Source organism: Bombus pascuorum, chromosome 9, assembly GCF_905332965.1.
Source record: "Bombus pascuorum chromosome 9, iyBomPasc1.1, whole genome shotgun sequence".
Classification (NCBI taxonomy): domain Eukaryota; kingdom Metazoa; phylum Arthropoda; class Insecta; order Hymenoptera; family Apidae; genus Bombus; species Bombus pascuorum.
The window spans coordinates 6,982,511-7,001,609 of NC_083496.1; the positions used below are offsets into that span (position 1 = coordinate 6,982,511).

Below are 19,099 nucleotides of genomic sequence, written 5' to 3' on the forward strand. Positions count from 1 at the left end.
CATATTCATACGTACGCTCCTACTTTGTATTCACTGGCATACGTTATATTCTTTGTGTTCTGTTTCCGTGTCACAGTCCATTCTTTTATTAAGTAAATTCATAATACGAAACAGAAAAAGAAGGAAGAAAAGCGAAATAACCAACGAATGGATAATCGTGTCGAAGCATCCGCCGGAAGTAAGATACGTCGTCTCCTTTCCTGGTTTTGCGAGGCGCGTGGTTGACCGGGGCAATTCATCAACGATACATTAGAATCCTGACGTTTACACGAATCGCGAGACGCAGAGACGCGTGTCGAGGCTCGCGCGCGTACACGTCGCTGCTCTGTGCTACCGAAGCGTTGGGCAAATGCATAAACACATTAGTTGCTCGTAACGGGGCAACGGTGGCGGAATTCTGACGCGTACAGGCTGCGCCGGAAACCGTGCACGACCACCGAGAACTCTGAAACCCGGGCACAAAGGTTGTGCCAGAGTGCCGGCTTGATGGATACGTATGGGAGGCATCCCTATGGAAATCATCCCTCCGCTCTTCAGCCTAATTCCGCGTCTAGGTTGGCCCATCATCGCCTTGCAAAGCACGTTCACGGGACCGTGAATCGTTGAACAGCGCGCACTCGCGTGCGAAGGATGCAACGCGTGCAATGCGACAGAGAAATAGAGAAATCACTTTCCTTTCCTTTAACGACGACCGATCTATTTTCAGTTCAAGTTTGCTTGAAAATTTAATCATAGTTACAGGTGCGCTCCGAGAGGTTGCAATATTTATAAAACGTTAGCGCAGACAAATAAAAACTTGTGACATGTTTGCTATCGTGAAAGTTTGATACCTAATAATTTATTATTTATATTCGTTAACGCGATGATGTCGAGAAACGAGATATATCGCTCTATAAAATATTCTAGTCGATAGAAAACAAAATATCTTGTTTTTAGCACTTCGTTCACTATCTGTTTCGTTGTGAATCCTGACACGTCAAAGTGACACAATAGCTCGGCGCGACGGATATTGTAATTTAAATGAAACGCCCGACGTCAATGCATTAATAATACAAATATAAACGTTTCTATCTTTCATGTTTATATTCATATTTCACGTACTACCGTTACGCCAATATTATACGTAAAAGCTTTATTAGTCTCGTGTATTATATAACAGCATAATACTAATACTATCCAATATTTTTCCCTGTTATTTACAATTCTGAAGCGACTAGAACTCGCGTTCTTTAACGATTTAAAAATGAAAAGGTATATCTGATTTACGGTAAGAATCAGGCGTTTACATTTCTGTGCGACATTTTTCACGGAAAATATCGCAAACATGCTCGAAACACTCGTTTCTTTCCCTCGTTCGGCCATTAGCTACGCTAGTTGACGTGGGGTGACTCTGCGGCCATGATGGAAGGGTTGTGCCCGCTTATCGAATGAGGGTGCATCGCGTCGCCAGGCGATTTAAGACAAACGTTGCGTGCAAAAGCGCGTTTCGGATCGACGACGTGGTAATCGAATCACCGTGCCTTGTTCCACCGGCTTTCTGCTTAACCCTGAATCAGCACGAGTGTGTGCAATGCTCGTGTCGTTTTTCCAGCGAACCCCCTGTCGCGCACGTTAAATTACACTGCGGTAATTTACCGAGAACTGCTCATGTTCTTCCTGTTCTCTATTCTTAAAAATGAGTTAATTTTGATACGCCTTTTCTCCGAAGATTGTACTCTGTTTCTTGAATTTACGCGCAATTTCAATTCAGTTCAATGGGAAGATATTTAGAACCAAACACACGATAAACGTTTATTAAACACGACATTGTACCACGCCAGAGAAATTTGCTTATAATTCTCAAAATTCATCCAAATAAAAAAAAGAAAAATGGGAAGATACGAATAAATTTAGATTGGAATTGACGCGAGAAAATAAAACAACGCGAACAAATACAATGTTAGGAAAGTTACATATCTACGTAAAATCATAAAAATAATAGGTTAAATACAGAGCAATCTTGATTATGCGAGTCCCCTTTAGTCAAAGTTTCGTATTGTTCCGAGGTGCTTTGAACTTTGTCATATCTTTACCATAATCTTTTTCCAAAGTTTAGTATAAAGAGTAATCAAACTTTCGATCAATTAAATAGTTAATTAGATACACGTACAATATTATATTATCGAAATGATTTATACAATTTTATTGCAGGGATTGTTATTAACAGCCATGCACCGCTCCATATTATCGGAGTATTCGATTACCCGAGGCAAGTTCGGTCCACATCACGTCGGATAATCGAGATTCTACTGTATTATATTAATATCTTGAAAGTCTCCCCTTCTTCGTAAGCATCAATACTATCCTACTATCTTCTTGGCGCTGGGAAAATTAAATGAAAAATTTCGTAATTCGTCGATATTTTTGCCAGCTAAATGTTTTGATATTTTTAATTTCTTTTAGAAATCCACTAATAATAATTGTATTGATACACGTATAAGTGCAAATAATTTCGTGACAAATATTTCTAATGTTTCGCGATAAAACATTCTCCTTCCCTTGGAAATATCGTGACGCGTTAGCGAAACAAAAGTCCCAGACACGTCTACGGCTTGATAGAAGAAGTAAATCGAATTGTTTAAAATCAAGCGAAGGAAGCAACAGTGTCGTTCGTTCTTAGACGTAAAATGACTTCGTCGCGCTCATTCGGTTGACGAAAGTCAAAGGAGAAAAGCTCGACAGAGAAGTCCAATTTACTACAGAGGGGAACGGAACCGAGCTTTGATGCAGCTTGTCATCGCATCGATAGGAATTTGTATCGTGTCGTCTTTCGCCATGACTCGACGTTAAAATGGATGGGCTGTTCCCTTTTCTCGCGAGAGCGCCTACATCAAAAGTTTATCGAAACGACGCTCGAACACGCTATCGCGTTGTACAAGTACGTTTCGAATATTCCCGATGCTCTGTCCATTTTTTCAAATTCACGCGATGCACAAGCACGCGACTCGTTTTCATGAATGAACCGTGATTCGTTTATGCCCGGAATCGTTTTTTAAACCAAGGCACGATAATTCCGATTCACCTGGGACGACAGAATCACGCTCTTTCTTTTTACGACCGCGAATATCGAGCATCTTTCGTATCGATATCGAAAATGGCTTGTCGTTTCTTTCGAAAACTGCTGGCCTTTCGCATCATTTGCGACCTTTCTATGTTCGAATAACGAAACTCATACTCGATCGCGCCGATTTTTGTATTTATCGCGATATCGTGAGTGGAGAGTATGAAACGAGTGCAGCGAACGTAGCGTATTCTATCGTTTATTGGTAATGAAGAAAGGAAAGTTGGAAATGAAGAGATTGGATTAGGACGCATATAGGAATCGTTACATTTTATAAACGCTATTTTCGAAGTCTTTGTCTGCGATTAGGTTGAAGATAAAGGGCAATAACTTTTCATACAACGCAAAGCAAATTTTATCCGATCTCATTCTGCGTTCTTAGTAATATTGGAAGATAAGACTTCCAGCTATTCTTCTATACTTCGTTCATTTCCATGGTACTGCAGAAAAGTATTGAACATAGTATTTGATACCTATAGAATCTGATATCTTCTTTAGGAGAAAGAAATATTTCAATATGAATATATGCTGCTTTAATTAAATATCGATTATGAAGTTTCTCCGCTCATACGTTGCCACTATCTTCTATGAGTTAAGATTAGAAACAAAATGTCATCGTTTCAGAATTATAAGAAGAAAAATCTACGAAACGAGCGGCAACAAGCGTTATCACGACGCAAAGTATGAATAGATGAGGAATATTTATACCAGATAGTAATCAGAAGGTATCATAGTCTTCTACAACTCCAATCACAGCTTCGTTTCACCAATCCTATCAACGCAAGGTCGATAAAAATGTTGGATTTATTACTCTTTGAAGTTCTCGTTTATTACTGGTTAAAATTATCATACCTTCTGATTAATATTACGTGTAAATATTCCTCGTCTATTCATACGCGTTCGTTATTACGCGTACACATTTTAATATACCGTCGTTTGCCGTTACAACTATTAACGATGATTCCAATGACATACCTTCGTACAAAATTTGTTTCTGATCTCAGCCTATAGAATATATCGATAACGTATGGACGGATGAAACTGGGCTACCCTGTATAATAAATCTATTACAAAACAAAGACTCGATACAATCAAAAGAAACGTTTCAACGAATTATGACATGAAATGAAGTATTTCTACTTCATAATGTACGACCACCTACGTGTACGCTTACGTTGCAAGGGATGCAGGGTCAAACACGCGAAGCGCTTTGTGGAATTCAAGACGTTTCCGTATACGCAGGTAAACCCGGTGGTATGTAAAGTCCAATTAATCGACCGTGTGTCAGCTGAAGCGCACACATTACGCCGTTTGTCGGCAGTCCCATTACAGGCTACAATAGACAGATAAGGGGCAAGTATAAAATTAATTACCGCCGTTATACCGGCGACCGTCCTGACGTCCCTTTTCTGTTAACCACCGGATTCCATTGTAATTATTTCCCAACGGATCCGTATTCGGCCGGTACAGCGCCAGGTCAGATTAATATTGCATTAGCGGTATCGATTTCAAAGAGATCGGAACCGGTATTCGCGCGGGGGGTTCATCTTCCACGATTTTCGTAATTGAATTACTGATCTTGCAATTTGTATAGACACCGTGAAGCGCAACACCGTTAGATAAATAATAAGGCGACGACACGAACAACGTGCATTCTCAAGAAAATGGCCTTCGTTACCGCGGATCGAATATCTCAATAAGCTGCCGAGGTATCGACAAAATTTAACGTTTAGTTTCTGAAATATTCAGAGACCTGTCTTTAATTATTCTCGTCGAGTCATCGAGCCGATGAACGTGATTTCTACGAGCTTTCCGTTATCGTTGGTCAGATAATATTAGGTTGTCCGAAAAGTGTCTTTCTTTCGCAAACATGTTTTTTCCAACAATGCACCTTATAAGTTATAAGTTATAAGTTATGTGTCTATTATTTCCTCATAAAACGAAAGAAACTTTTCGGACAACCTATGCTACCATTCACAGGTATAATGAATTAAAAAAAATTAATTTTATTCGTTACGATTGTCGCGGCTAATACCTAATTAATATCTAAGAAAGCCATGTTTCTTGATCGCTGTGCTATCTAAATCTTCGACGTGGGAGGGTGATACACGCTAGTCATTTTTCATTTGCTCAAACACATATAACAACACGTTATAACATTATGTTCTTCGATAACTGATAGATGGAAATAATAGAATGTTTAACGATGGCTCTACTTTATACAAATTTGTATAGAATATGATACATAAACTTTGCACGTAAATTGTGCAAGAGCCTCAGACTAGCTCTATTCGCATCGATTCTTGTACATTTTACCGCGTAATCCTCCACCATCCATCAACATCATTAATTCCTCACGCGTCTTCCGCAACATCCCTTCGAGATTAGCCAGTCTGTGCCTATCCTGTTGGCGATGTGTACAGGAGACCAAGCGAATTGGCTCTAACCAAAGGATTAAGGCTAGGAAGGCGAAACTCATAGATAATCCTCCAGGGGTTTGAGTCAATTAAGTCGAAGCAGGCCACGGTATACGCGAGAGACTCCTCTTCGAATCCTTTGGATCGCTCTTCTCATTATCTACCCTATCGAAATTACAACGAAACGTCTTGTCTCTTCTTCCGCTCGCTTCCTTCCACAATCTTTTCTACTTCTGCTCCTCTGACAAAAAGAAAAGCACGCGACGTCAACGAAGCATTCAAAGATACTCGAAGAAAGTAACTCGTAATTTGATGCCGGAACGAGATATAAGGATCCACGTATCCTTTAATGGATCTCGAAAGAATTCGACGATCCAACGCGGCTGCTTGTAGTTTATGCGGTATAAAACAGCGGATGAAGTATAGTCCACGTATCCTCAAGAGATCGTCGGGAATTGCTTTCTCGGGGAAGCGCTAAGAATTTCATTCATCGATAACTCGCATCGTATCCAAGTCTGATACCACGATGGGATACTTCGACTAGCTTCTATTCTCTATTTCCACCAAGGGGTGGACGTATTTTATAGGGTTGTTCGTACCTTTCACTTCTCTATCCATCAGCGAGTTGATTGCATCTCCAATTCTTATTAAAGACCGTCGAATGCGTTTGAAATAATATCGACACGGAGGTATCAAAAAATCCAAGAAACATCAGGTTTATACTGTTTGTTTGTATCGTAATACACGTTAGTTTTTGAACGTTCTTCATTATCCCTTAATGCGCGCGCAAAGAAGATCGTAAATATGGCCAGGAAGGTCGTAAAAAGTTCCGTAATAATTTCATATGCCACTGTGAATTTTCTTGCAGGATATTAACAGAACGTATTTAGTAAATCATAGATTATGTCATATACATAGACCGCAAGATAACGCTGAAAATGGGGAGAGCATAGAACAAGTAATCTCCAAGAGCTTTAAAGCTATCGCGACAATTTTATGGTTCCGTCGACATTTCGTGTACATGTAAACCACCTACCACTTCAGCCATAAAAATTCTGCATATATTTTTCATATACTACCTCATAAAGTATTTGGGAAATTTCATTAAATTTTGTTACTTTTATTCCATCAGGTATAACAACGTAAGAAACGTGTGAATTATGATTAATAAAATTAAAGATCGCGATGGAATTAGTAGTCTGTCGCATTGCATATTTGTAGATTATTAACTGTAGTTAATTATAGCAACTTGTTCCTTCGAACAACTGATTCGTACTAGAAATTAGAAAAAGATTAGAAAAATTATTTGCAAAAAGATCTATCTAAAATAATATAAATCGAATTGGTAAGAAAACTATTTGTTTCCTGTCATTGTAACGTTCTTTTTACGAGATGTATGTACAGTAGATTATTCTTTCTCAACGATGCGAAAAGAAATGCAGTAGAACGGTTATCTGTTTTAACGTAAGAAATTGTAAAAGTAAGGCGAATACGAGAGAAAATGTAGAGCTTTTAATGGCTTCAGGCTGGATTTAGCAGTTCATTAACAATCCATTTAACGAATCTTCTATGAGATAATTAATTGGACGTTTCACCGCTTAAGAGAATTTTGAGGAACCTGAGGATTTAATTTTTTAATGAGTTTTTGATTTCCTTTAAACATTTGTTAAATAATATGTTGTGCTTCTTAGCTGAAAAATATTTACAAATAACTATTATTAATATTACTTCTCCGCTATTTTTATATTTTTTATAAAATATTATTATATTTTAAAGCTTTCTGAATAAGCACTACCTTCCCCGAAAACTTTCTATATTCTGAAGCTCCCATATAACTTATATAAAGTTAATTTGTTACTGTATTATTAATAGATTGCAGAATTACAGCACTGAAAAATACACTTCATGTCGGATAATTATTTATTTAATCACAACTATGCAATGCTTGATATTATGGGGGGAAAAATACGAATATTTGAAATTTATCGTTATACATGTGAAGGTTCATTGAAAAGAGAACATATTCATAAACAGAGATGAAACGTTGATAAGATTAAAGTCGGACGAAAGGAAATATCTTTCGAAAAAATATCGTGAATACGACAATATTCATTGAAGACCAGAGAGCTTTCGCAAGAAGATAAAATTTTAAAAACGAAATAACTGGCAACAGAGTAATAACAGCAATGAAAACGCTAAGCTTCTTAACTATGAGCTTAATCCCATAGAATATTCAATGCCTCTTCAAAGTTTTATCGCGAAACTCGGAGAAAAATATGGCTTATTCCTTTTCAACAACTGTTTCTTATATAAATGAAAAATGTACGTGAAACTGATATAAAAAGTACGATTCAAATTGTGAATTATCAGAAAAAAAAAAAGGAAAAATGTTTTTGAAGTCGTCAATTAGAAATAAAATTTGGCTAAATTAATCGAACACGTGTAATCGAGAATAGTTTCATAAAAAGAAACGATATATCGCATTGTTATTATCGTTATTAATGCATTATTCAGTAACAAGACACGCATGTATTCAATTTTATTTCCTTTTGCACTTTTATCAGAAAATTCTATAATGTGATTACGATACTCTGGTCCGTGTGTATGTTGGTTCTTCACTTATCAGTTCATATTTTCTGATCAAACAATTCAATTCACCAGAAATTTAATTTCAAATATTTGCACGAATCTATAATATTCCCGGGAGAAAGTAAAGCGCGAGAGAGAATAATTGAACAGAGCAAGCAATCTCTCTTCGTTACTTCGTAGATTTTTGCCTCAAAGTGATTCGATTTCAGCACACATATACTCAAAACTTTGGAACGCTTTTAATCATCTAGATCATACTCATACTGTGTTATCACAGATAAAACATTCAAAGTCTTAATATTCTTGAGTTAAATATTTTCTACAAAGTATTTGATACGTGTAACATAGCTTAAATGGCACTAAGATTCTCTTGCGTGTAAAATAATCATATTAATAATATTATTTCGGTCCAGTTTCTTACGAGAAAAACGTGTAAGAAATATAGAATACATAGGAAAAAATAGGAGAGCAAATCATAGAAAAATCTTTATTTACCTTTTTATTCAATTTTTATCCACCGAAACATACTTTTTTATCATGTGAACTTTTAAGACAATTATATTTACATCAGGTTAGGGATTTCAATTTTGCTCGATCGACGGTAACTCCAAGCACGAAATAAGAAACCAAAACTAATGTAGGTATTGAAAGGAAAATTGTGAATTTTCAGGTAACTTACTGGGACTCAATGTCGTCATTTTATAGCGGATGCAGTAGGTTATATGATTTTTCCAATAAAGTGGAAAATAAAATGGTAAAAAATCGCCGCCAGTCGATGATTGAATTCCAGGAGAAACATAAACTAAAATCAGAGTGTAAACCGAGAAAAAAAAATATACCGAAAAAAGTTTCGAATGTACAGTGTTGAATTCAAATGGACATTTTTGGAGAAGCGCTATTTGAACTGCGTTAGATCGAATTAAATCGTATAAAAAAAGAAATGAATTGTGTTTTTTTTTTAGAGAGGTATTAAACCAAAGTCATATAAAAATAGAACTGGGCGTGATGGTACTAATGAATTGACAAGTGATAAATTTTCAGTTACAAAGTTCCGTCAAATAAGGGCACAGTGAAGTAGAACAATCGGCTTACTTCTAGCTTTGAAAACTTTGCTCGCTGAACTTCATGTATTTTGTTAACAAACTGTCTCTTGTTACTGTAATGCAAGACAAATTTATGAGCAATGATAATAATTAGTAACTTGCAACAACTTGTGACTTATAAAATTCCCTGCTAATATTATCAGTCACTATGGTAGCATTTTTATCAGCATATCGTAATATTAAATATATAAAAAGACTAGAATTTGAAATTTTTATTTGTAGGAAAACGATTTTGATACTGTATAAGCATTTGGTTAAAATACGATGGGATAATTTTTCTAATTTATTTGCTCGTATCGTATCATTGTAGACAAACAATACGATGAACGAGATCAATAATACGAATATAATTTTTATTGATAAACTTGATTATTCGAATACTACTTTCTTACTTCTATTTTTTCAAATAAAGAAAATTCGTATATTTATTTGTATTTGTTCAATAAAAGAAAAGATTGATTCAATAACCACGGAATAACACCACAGAGATTGATTGACAGCGAAATAAAAGAATCAGTCAGAGGAGGTCGAGAGATTAATTGGTTTGTGACTATTGATCTTTGTCTTTCCATACACTCAATATTTGTAAAGCCTGGCTATCGTATTGTTGTTTCTGGATCCATTCTACTTGGTGATATTTTCGGGCAAAAAATGATGTTGTCTTTGACATGTTTTAAATACACCACTAAATAATTTAACTCCTATCTTATCAAGTTTTTGTCAAAACTACAGCCATTTCAACGATATTTCAGTTTCAGGCTCATTCTAATTAAAATCGTCTAAGATTCTTATTAGTATTAAAATCTCCATAAAGGACAATTTCAAGAAAAATCAAATATTTTATTAGATTCCTGCCACTAAATCAAACGATTTTTCATATTTCACCATCGACGTTCTTTCATATTTTTAATTTGAGAAATTTCTTCAGTTGGAAATGACCGAAAGGATGCAGCGTTATTGAGCGTTAATTTTCCGAACATGCACCTCCTACATTCTATATCAGTGTTTTCAAAGTTATGGGGTCGTGAAAATCTTTGTGATGGAACAAAAAATGTCAAATCTGTCATTAAAGGATCGTGAAAAATTCACCGAGTTACTCATCGACATCGGTGTAAAACACCAGCTTCTTAAAAGCTCGTTTCAACGGGATTTTGCTAGAAATTGGGACAGAACTTGCAGCAATTTCTAAAATGGCCATAAACACGCTTATAACATTTTATACTACGTATCTGAATATTACAAAACAACGTCTTCATCATTTACTATTTAATCCTTTACGCAAACATAAAGAAGCATATTTCTCTCAAGGTTTGTCCCAACAAGTGATAACGAGTAATCAAATCATAAATACAGCAAAGAATCCTTTAAAATTTAACTTCTTTCGTCTATTATCGATCAATCTTTCGATGTACATCCATTTCGTGTACCTTTTTGTGTACGTAACTCGAGTGGCGAATGAAAAAGGTTTAACAAGCGCTGTTCGATATAGAAATATAGGGAAATTCATGCAGCAAAAGTTCGACAAATAATTCTATTTTGACCCGGTAACTGTGTACGCGCGAAGAACAGGTAAAAGCGAATGCAAGAATGTCAGAAGCGGGTAATATTGAAAGCAAGGCGACGAAATCGATACGCGACTTCCCGATAGAAGCGGAGAAGATTGAAAGTGTGTCCAAGAATTGAATCCGCCGTGAAGAAAGGAGGAGAAATGGAAAGAACCGATCGAGGACAGAGAGAGGAAGCGGGAGAGAAACGGAGGAACGGAAGTGAAACGCGTCGGCACGCGTTGAATCGTCCTCGTCGATTGAAGTCGCGGCAGGGCGCGAGGATTAAGATTCGTCGTTTGTCTTCGGCGCGGATAGAGGCAACTTATCGAACATGTCGCCGCATCTTATCGAGCCAAGTCGTTGGCAGCGGCGCGGCCACCTTCTCGACACGCTAGTTTTCTGATTGATGGTGGCGTTTTAATGGCGCCGTTTCGACGCTTATCCGTGCGATCATCTGTTACGAAAATGCATGGCGCTCGGCGCCGGGCCCGCTTTTGAATAATAGGACGAGACCGTCTAAACTGGCTGCGATCCATCTTAACAATTTCGAAAGTACAGCGTCGATGGCTTCATGATCCGTTTAACGCGTTCCGATGGCACGAGGAAAAGTTCGTTGCGGACATAGTTAAGAAGGTTTGTACCTGGTAACTTTAAATTCGATCGTGAGAGCGCGTCGTTTTAGATGAGTTATGGCACCCGAGGGAGGCTATAATGAGGTGTTTGAGAAATGTTTCTTTTAAAACGCAGGTGGTTGTTCGTTATCGAGATTGATTTGTTTGCAGATAGAATTTGTTAGATGTATACGATGGAAAATGTATGTGATAAAGCGGTAGAAGGTTCGTGCCTGTACGCTGAATATAAAAAGAGAGATAAGATTGTTATCGAGAAACATCTTACGAGCTATGCAGTCGAGAAAACTAAGTTTTGGAATTTTTGTCCGACCGTTTGTTTGTCTGTTTGTACTCGCATCATGTGAAATCTATGGAACGGAGTTTGGAGTTAGACAAGAAAATAGGCTACGTTTCATCTCGTTCCATTTCGTAGAACCTGAGAAATAGCCTGGTATCTGAGCTGGCATCATACGCTCCCATGTTTCATACAGATGAAATAACGATGGTTACTGTTTACACCGTGTTACTTCTGAAATCGAATCTCTTTATGATTTCGTACTTTTTACAACGGAGAATGACCTAGTTGTTGGTATAAAAAATATGTGGCTATCTCGTTCAAAAAAATTCATGTGCTCAAAAATTGTTCCGTATATTGGTATTACGAACAAAATCGCGGACAGAAGCTAGTTTCATGTATAGCAGTTTATTTATTCAGTATAGTAAACAGGCGACTTCGTTCTAGAGCAATATCGAATGGACAGAACAAAAACAAAACTCTTCGTTCGATGAAAAATACAAATAGTACGTAAGGGAACATACGTTGCGCATAGGTTACGTAAATTGATATTATCGCGTTTATGGGTCCGCAAAAACGACGAATTAACACATCATTTTAACATTAAATCTGAGCAGTATGGCATTGTAATGGTGGTTTATTCCATGCCGTAGTAGTATCTGTCTTAAATATTTATATTTTACATATATATATATTTAAATTTCTATTTGTTTCATATTTTTTATTCGCACTTTACAACAATCCTCGAAGTCGTCAAATTTTTAAATTAACAAATATTTAACGATATGCGATTAACCGTAAACATCGTAAAATATTATCTTACTTATCTACAATATTATCCATCGCCTACGCTCTACACACACGTGTGAAACTATTTTTTCCTCACAGCATTTTCATTTCAACTCTAGCTGGTCGTCTTTGTATCTTTTCATCAAATATCTCCTCGTATCAATTCTGCTAATGTCCGACGAACTCGCGTCCACTGCTTTCATCTTTGATTCCGATATAAACTATCTACGGTTGGGCGCGTGTTTCCATTCTCGACATTAATCATTCTAAAAACGAATATACATATGGAAAAAGATGGATCGAGTCGAAGGGAGCAACAACAAGAGCAAGTAATAAACCAGGAAATAATGCGGCGTGTCACGCTTTCTAAAGCTTCAGCCAACCGAGCTTCGAGACGAGCGAAACTCGTGGACGAATGGCGAACGAAGTTCACCGATATTCCTCTCGCTATGGCTCATTTGCATGCAAAATGGAATAAAATTAACGACACGCCGTAATTTTAACGACGAAGCTTGTTAATAATTTCACGACACCCGTGGAATTCCGTGAGCGACTTCACCGTTTCGAACCGAATTTCGAAGGGGATACGCGCTCGGAACCTTTCGATCATGAAAGACTAAAAACCCCCGGCTTTCGTCTGGCGTCCGACAAATTACTCCGTTAATGCAGTGTTTTATAGGCATCGTATGAAAAGCTTTACGTGAAAAATAGGTAATCGATGCCGGCCGGCTTAACGGAGTCCGGTTGGGCTGTGGATTGATTTTTCAATTAAAACAGCGCTGAACCGAAAATGCATCGTGCCTCTTAATGATTCACGTGCTTTTTTCTCTGTGTGTGTGTGTGTGTGTGTCTTGACTGAGTAACGATCGTATGTGATCCTATTTTCCTTAAAAGTCGCAAGAAAATAAGAAGATGTAACGACGTAGAAAATTTTCTTGCCTTTGATGGAACAACTTTAAAGTCGCACATGTGGCTCCGAGTGGATTTGAATTATTATTTTTCTAACACTATACTATTTCATATTTCATATCAGGAGAAGAAAAGAAGCATGTATAAACACAAAAATACTACGTTATGTTTCTCTTTGTTTTTTATACGATAAGATCGCCTACCTGTACAGCAAGAGTTGTATATTTCCGTTTAAGAGAATAGTGGAGAAACTTATAACGAGTTGCAATAATAGTAACAACATTAATCACGTGAATATTATCGTGTAATTCCGACACGGTACAAACCGCAGAACGCGACGCGTTGAATCGCGCTAATATTATCAGCAACAATTCCTTGCTCGCGCTGCAACACAGCCCGTCATGTCTGAGCAGGAAGCTTTCGTGATTCCGGACAGTTTGGAATTTCTCGAATTGCACATCGTACAGAGCATCGCGTTATGCCGAACGCGAATCGGACAATGGGCCTGCCGCTTGTCTACATCCGTGAACATCGTTTTGATAGCTATATGGGGCTTTTAAATACTTCACACGGACCTGTTATTGTCTTTTCGACGAAACATTATCTATTTATGTACACCGTGAGCCTTAATTAGTAGTATAACAATCAAGGTATTTGTTCATTCAGTTGTCTACACGTTCTAAAGTATTCATTAATTCAATTGTCTACATTTAGTTCACAGCCAGCAGTATAAAATTATGGTACGTTAATTGCTATTGGGCAGGAAATGCGAGAATATTGAAAATGCAAGTTTTCGATGCTTCTTCCGATTGTAAAAATAATACGCGTCAAATCGAAATATTCAAGTTTTGGTAAACGATAGATGTTCGCTTCGTATTGTAAACTTCGGAGTAATTCTTGTTGTTAACGAGGTATTTAAATTCCATCTCTGCTGGCCTCACCTGTTAAAACATTTGTTTCGCTCGCTGAAACGTTTATTCTTTGACACGGTCTATATCAATGAACGATTTCAACTAAATAACGATCGTTGAGTTTTCACTGTGTCACATAATGAATTATTCAACCAACATGTGAATTTTAAAGAGTATGTGTTAAAGCGCGTATCCTGAATTCGTAATATATTGCTATACCTTGTATAAATTCAGTATTTTTCGCGGCGTTACGCATAATAAATAGTATCCCACCTTCGTACCGTATTTTCAGAAATTTCGTTCCACGACGCAGATGGTCTTGACGAAGTTTCGTTCAATTTTACGAAGATTTCGAAAATTTGTTTAATGTTTAAGAAATTTTATTTTACGCGTCTAATAATTAAAAACGAAAAAGCTGGTAACTTTCTAAAATACCATAACTCGAATATTTTGACTAATAACTTCGTTTATCTTAACTGTATAATATATGCAATGTCATTTATCTATGCTATTCAATTATACCTATTTATTAATAGTTCAACGTATAGGTAGCGCACGTCGAAATTTCTCGCGATATGTAAATAATAATTATCTGTTTTCAGAATATTATTCGATATAATGTGCAATATTTGCGCTGAATATTCTGTCATCTAAATGTCGCGTGTTCCCATTAATTTCACTAAATACGCAATTTATTGCATAAGTTATACTAATCCATGTTATAGCTGCTTGTCAACTGCATATAACATAATGCTATGGTGAATTATATAATTGCTATTAAAATTATCGAATCGAGAGAAAATTTCAGGATTCTGTTTTCGGTAACTTATTAAACGAAAAGAACAAAAAATGAAAATGAATGAAATTTGTGATACGCTTGTATACTCATTACAAAATTGATAGCTTTAATGTCATTCCTCGCAAATGTCCAAGCACTTGCTCCATTTGTAATTACAGCACACAATGTGTATAAATTAATAACGAATTATAAATTGAAAACAATATTAACCAATACGAAAACAATATTATAAAATCAATAGATTGCACGTTTATATTATTTATTTAAAGACCTGGCAACAGTAAGTATAATAAAATTATATACACGATTCATCCACGTGTCCAACGATTTCAAATATTTCTATTCGAATATCTGCAATAATGGTAAAATTAAGAAAATAAAGCGGTAATGTGGAATGACTACAGTTTGGAATGAAAGTTCGATGTTAACCTTAATTTCGAATGCAAGTACAAGCTGCACTCGTTTCAAGCACTTGATCCTTAATCCATGTCACGAGTGTGACTTGATATTACTTTATAAAGTCGACAGTCGGCGAAAACGAGCAAGAACACGAAGATTAGTAGAGGAAGCACGCACAGCGGCTAATCCGTAGAAGAGAACACACGTTGGCCAGACGCAGCGTAGCAAGCAGTTTTCTTTTCTCTATCATTTCGGCTGGCACTTTTCAAGCGCGTATATAGAAGAAAATTCGCGGATTGCCAGCCTTGCGACCTTAATTTATCGCGGTGCTACAGAGCATCAGAATTTCCGTGACATTTTCAGGAGATCTTAGCGTTTCCACGGTGGCCTGAGAGGGAAAAGGGGGAATTTTACACAGCCGGATGACGGTATTATCTTTCGCCATGGCGTTGCTGTTAATTTAAAATTACCGAGAGCATTGAGACCACGGCACGAAATAACGAGTGGCCGGTAATTTGAGGACCGTTAATAGGAAGCGTCGTTAATTTACTGTTTCATTTATTCTCATCCCGTTGAATTATAATTGTATGCCGCTTTATTTATTCGCCGAAGTTTGTCTCTGCTTGTATAATTGGCTCTTTCGTTCCAGCGATACGTCTATGGAAAATGTATAAGGAAAAGCAGGTAGAACAAAGATTTGTTTTATCGCTGGAAGATTCTAACGGTAGAACATAGTCGAACTCTCTAAAAATAACAGAGGTATCGTTTTGAGGAAAATATTTTATTTTGCTCAAAACGTTCTCTTCCCGGGGCGATACAACCACCTGCACCACCAACTAACGCGTCAAATAATTCTTGCGTGTCTTTTTGTGGATTTACTTTGAGAATACTCGTCACGGTCTTCTTGATGTCTTAAATACTGTCATAACGTTTGCCCTTCGTCGTTACTTGAAGCCGCGGAGACGGAGAACAATCGCTAAATCTGGCGAACAGAGTGGCTGGTGCAACACTTTAATTCGTTTGTTTTCCAGGAAAGCAGCTACAGTCGCCCCATGACGAGCCAGTGCATTATCATAAAACGGAACCAGATTAATAATAATAATGCAAGGCACGATGAAACTTATACACGAAATACTGTTTCTTTAATTGAATTTTACGACCAAGAGTAGATATTGTGGATAGATGAGTACAGGTAGTGTAACGATATTAAATTTAAAGAAACGTCTCGGAGACTGTAACGTGAAGTAGTCTTCAACTTTAAGAAAAAGAGCAGGGCATTTTATATCTTGCTTACTATTTCTCACATTTCTTACATTTCCCATTCAGTTTAATAATCAAACGTGAAAATTATCGCCATATCGCTACTAATAAAAGCCATTATATAGATTTTCAAGAACATCTTTTTAGCAAACGACACGGCAAACGAAGTTGACAATATCCCGTTATTATCGAAGGAATGAAGAGTATTTTATAACGTGTTTCTTCTTTCTTCGTTCGTACTTCGCTCTTTCGCTTAATCACGGTGCATTAAGCACTTCATTAAGTCGAACCAACTGAAGTAGAACACACTCGAAAAAAGCTGTCACGGAGTGAAGAAAGAGAGAAACGGTCGTTTAATTTCCTTTCAGAAAGTCATTCGAAACGAAAGCTTCGTGGTTCATTTCGTTCTTTAATCAGACATCTTTCCCTCGGTTCGGCTTGAATTCGCAAGACATTATTATTTCTTCTCTGCGTAATTTCTTTTGTTCAAAAATTGAGACGTAATACTTGTAACTACAGATAAATAGACTTTAATAAGGAGCCCAGGAATTTTTAATGAGCAGAACTCGTCATGAAGAGTTTGTTCCATAATTTCTCATTTCATCTCCCTTCCTATAGGATTTTAATAGGAATTTGGCTTGGAATAAACCGGTAAAATTAAATAGTCAAAACGGACACCATGGCTTCAAATTGATATTTTTATTCAACAGATAATTTTATAGCTTAAAGCATGAAATCACGTAAACCATTATTTATAAATGACGGAAGGAAACGTCCATTAACGCAACATTTTATTTCTGATTCTTCCTGGATCATTTACATCGCTAAATTCCATTAAATCCACACTGCAATCGTGAACAAGAATTTCAAGAATTTAGTTCATATCTTTTTCGTTTTTATTTCTTCCTCGATGTAGAACCGGCAGTTTTACGAAATTCAAAAGATAGAAGTGTCTCATGCTATTTTAATAAACTACCTTCCCTTCTAGAACTTCTTGTTATGCCTCCAATTTATTATCCTAATACATTTCTTGTACTTTGGAAAGACGATAACTTGCTCCGTTTACGTTCCCTTGATAATGTTGCGTCCGTGCAATTTTTACACGTTGCTGTTAGCTAACGATAACGGCACAGCTTGAAAAATCTAAATTTTAGGGAAGAGGCTTGCCAAATTTTACAAAGAAATCTTCGCGAGTCATTTCAACGACATTGTACGGCTGACCTAGTACGAGACACACTACTCGCGAAGGCGCTACGAACTTCCGCTTGTAGCGTCACGAAACAACCGAAGATAAGCCGATGTTGTCTTAAAACATTGGTTGACAGAGTAAACAGTAACGACTTTGCCTTCTCACGCGAAATTGATTTAAAGCCCAACGACTGAAATTACTGAAATAGAAAAATAACGTGCACGTCTAAATTAATAAAAGCAAAGTTGAAATTTTTTGAATCGCGATACTCAGTCAATGCCAAGCAGCCACGAGATTTTCATTACGCTCTGTTAAATAAAACAATTCCGTGACGTTTAAAACGTAACTAACGCGTCGTCGCGCGTCTACCATTTCCACGATAACGCGTGAAACGACGAAAACTGCGAGCGAAGAAAACTTTTGCGCGCGTATCAGATAACGCGGAAGCAAGACAGGCGCCCGAGACACAAAAGAACGAAGGAATTATCACATGGAGAAATGTACTCACTTGGATCCTTGACGGCGGTGATAACGAGACGGAAGCCGTTCGTGGGGGAGCCCCACGAGTCGGTGACGTATTTCAGTGTCACGAAGTTCGTGCGCGTATAAATCGCGCCCACGGACTCCATCGTGTTCTGGCAGGACAGGTCTGCCTGGAAAACAAAAGAAACGCCAGCCGTTGAATGCGACGGTCTTCGCACACTTGCATACACAGAAATACGTTCAAAGAAGAACAACGTTCTCGTTTCACGCTTGTTAGAACGCTATTGGACGTGTCGCGACGACCAACGTGACAAACCGGCTCGAAGCTGTCGCATTTGAGCGATTCGTGTAAACTGTCGACAATCATCAGGTTGCCACGAGTCAAGAGAGCAATTGTTTTCGTTCGTTGAAATGCGAACGGAAGTATTTGAACACAGTGACTGTAAAAATGACGCACACCTTTATTATTCGATGACGCGTTTTTCTTTTATCAGCTTTTGTATCTCATATTCATAGAATATCAAAGTAAATGGACGTACGAAATTTCGCAAAGCCACGCTGATTGACTCCGCTTTCTCTAAATTTCTTAATTTCATTGTCTACGTTACGCGCTATATGAATTCGCGTTATAGGAAATCGTGCTGTATAGGAATTTTTCTACTATAACGCGCATAATTTAAGGTAACACGTTTAAGACG

General features: G+C 37.2%; 1 protein-coding gene across 1 annotated transcript in view; it reads right to left on the reverse strand.

Annotated features, from left to right (window-relative positions):
• LOC132910557 (uncharacterized) overlaps positions 1-19,099 on the reverse strand; it is a 252,870-nt gene that overhangs the window by 41,867 nt on the left and 191,904 nt on the right. Inside the window, exon 3 of the mRNA XM_060966329.1 lies at positions 18,427-18,571. Within this exon, the coding sequence (XP_060822312.1) occupies positions 18,427-18,571 (145 nt within the window). The remainder of the gene's footprint in view (positions 1-18,426; positions 18,572-19,099) is intronic.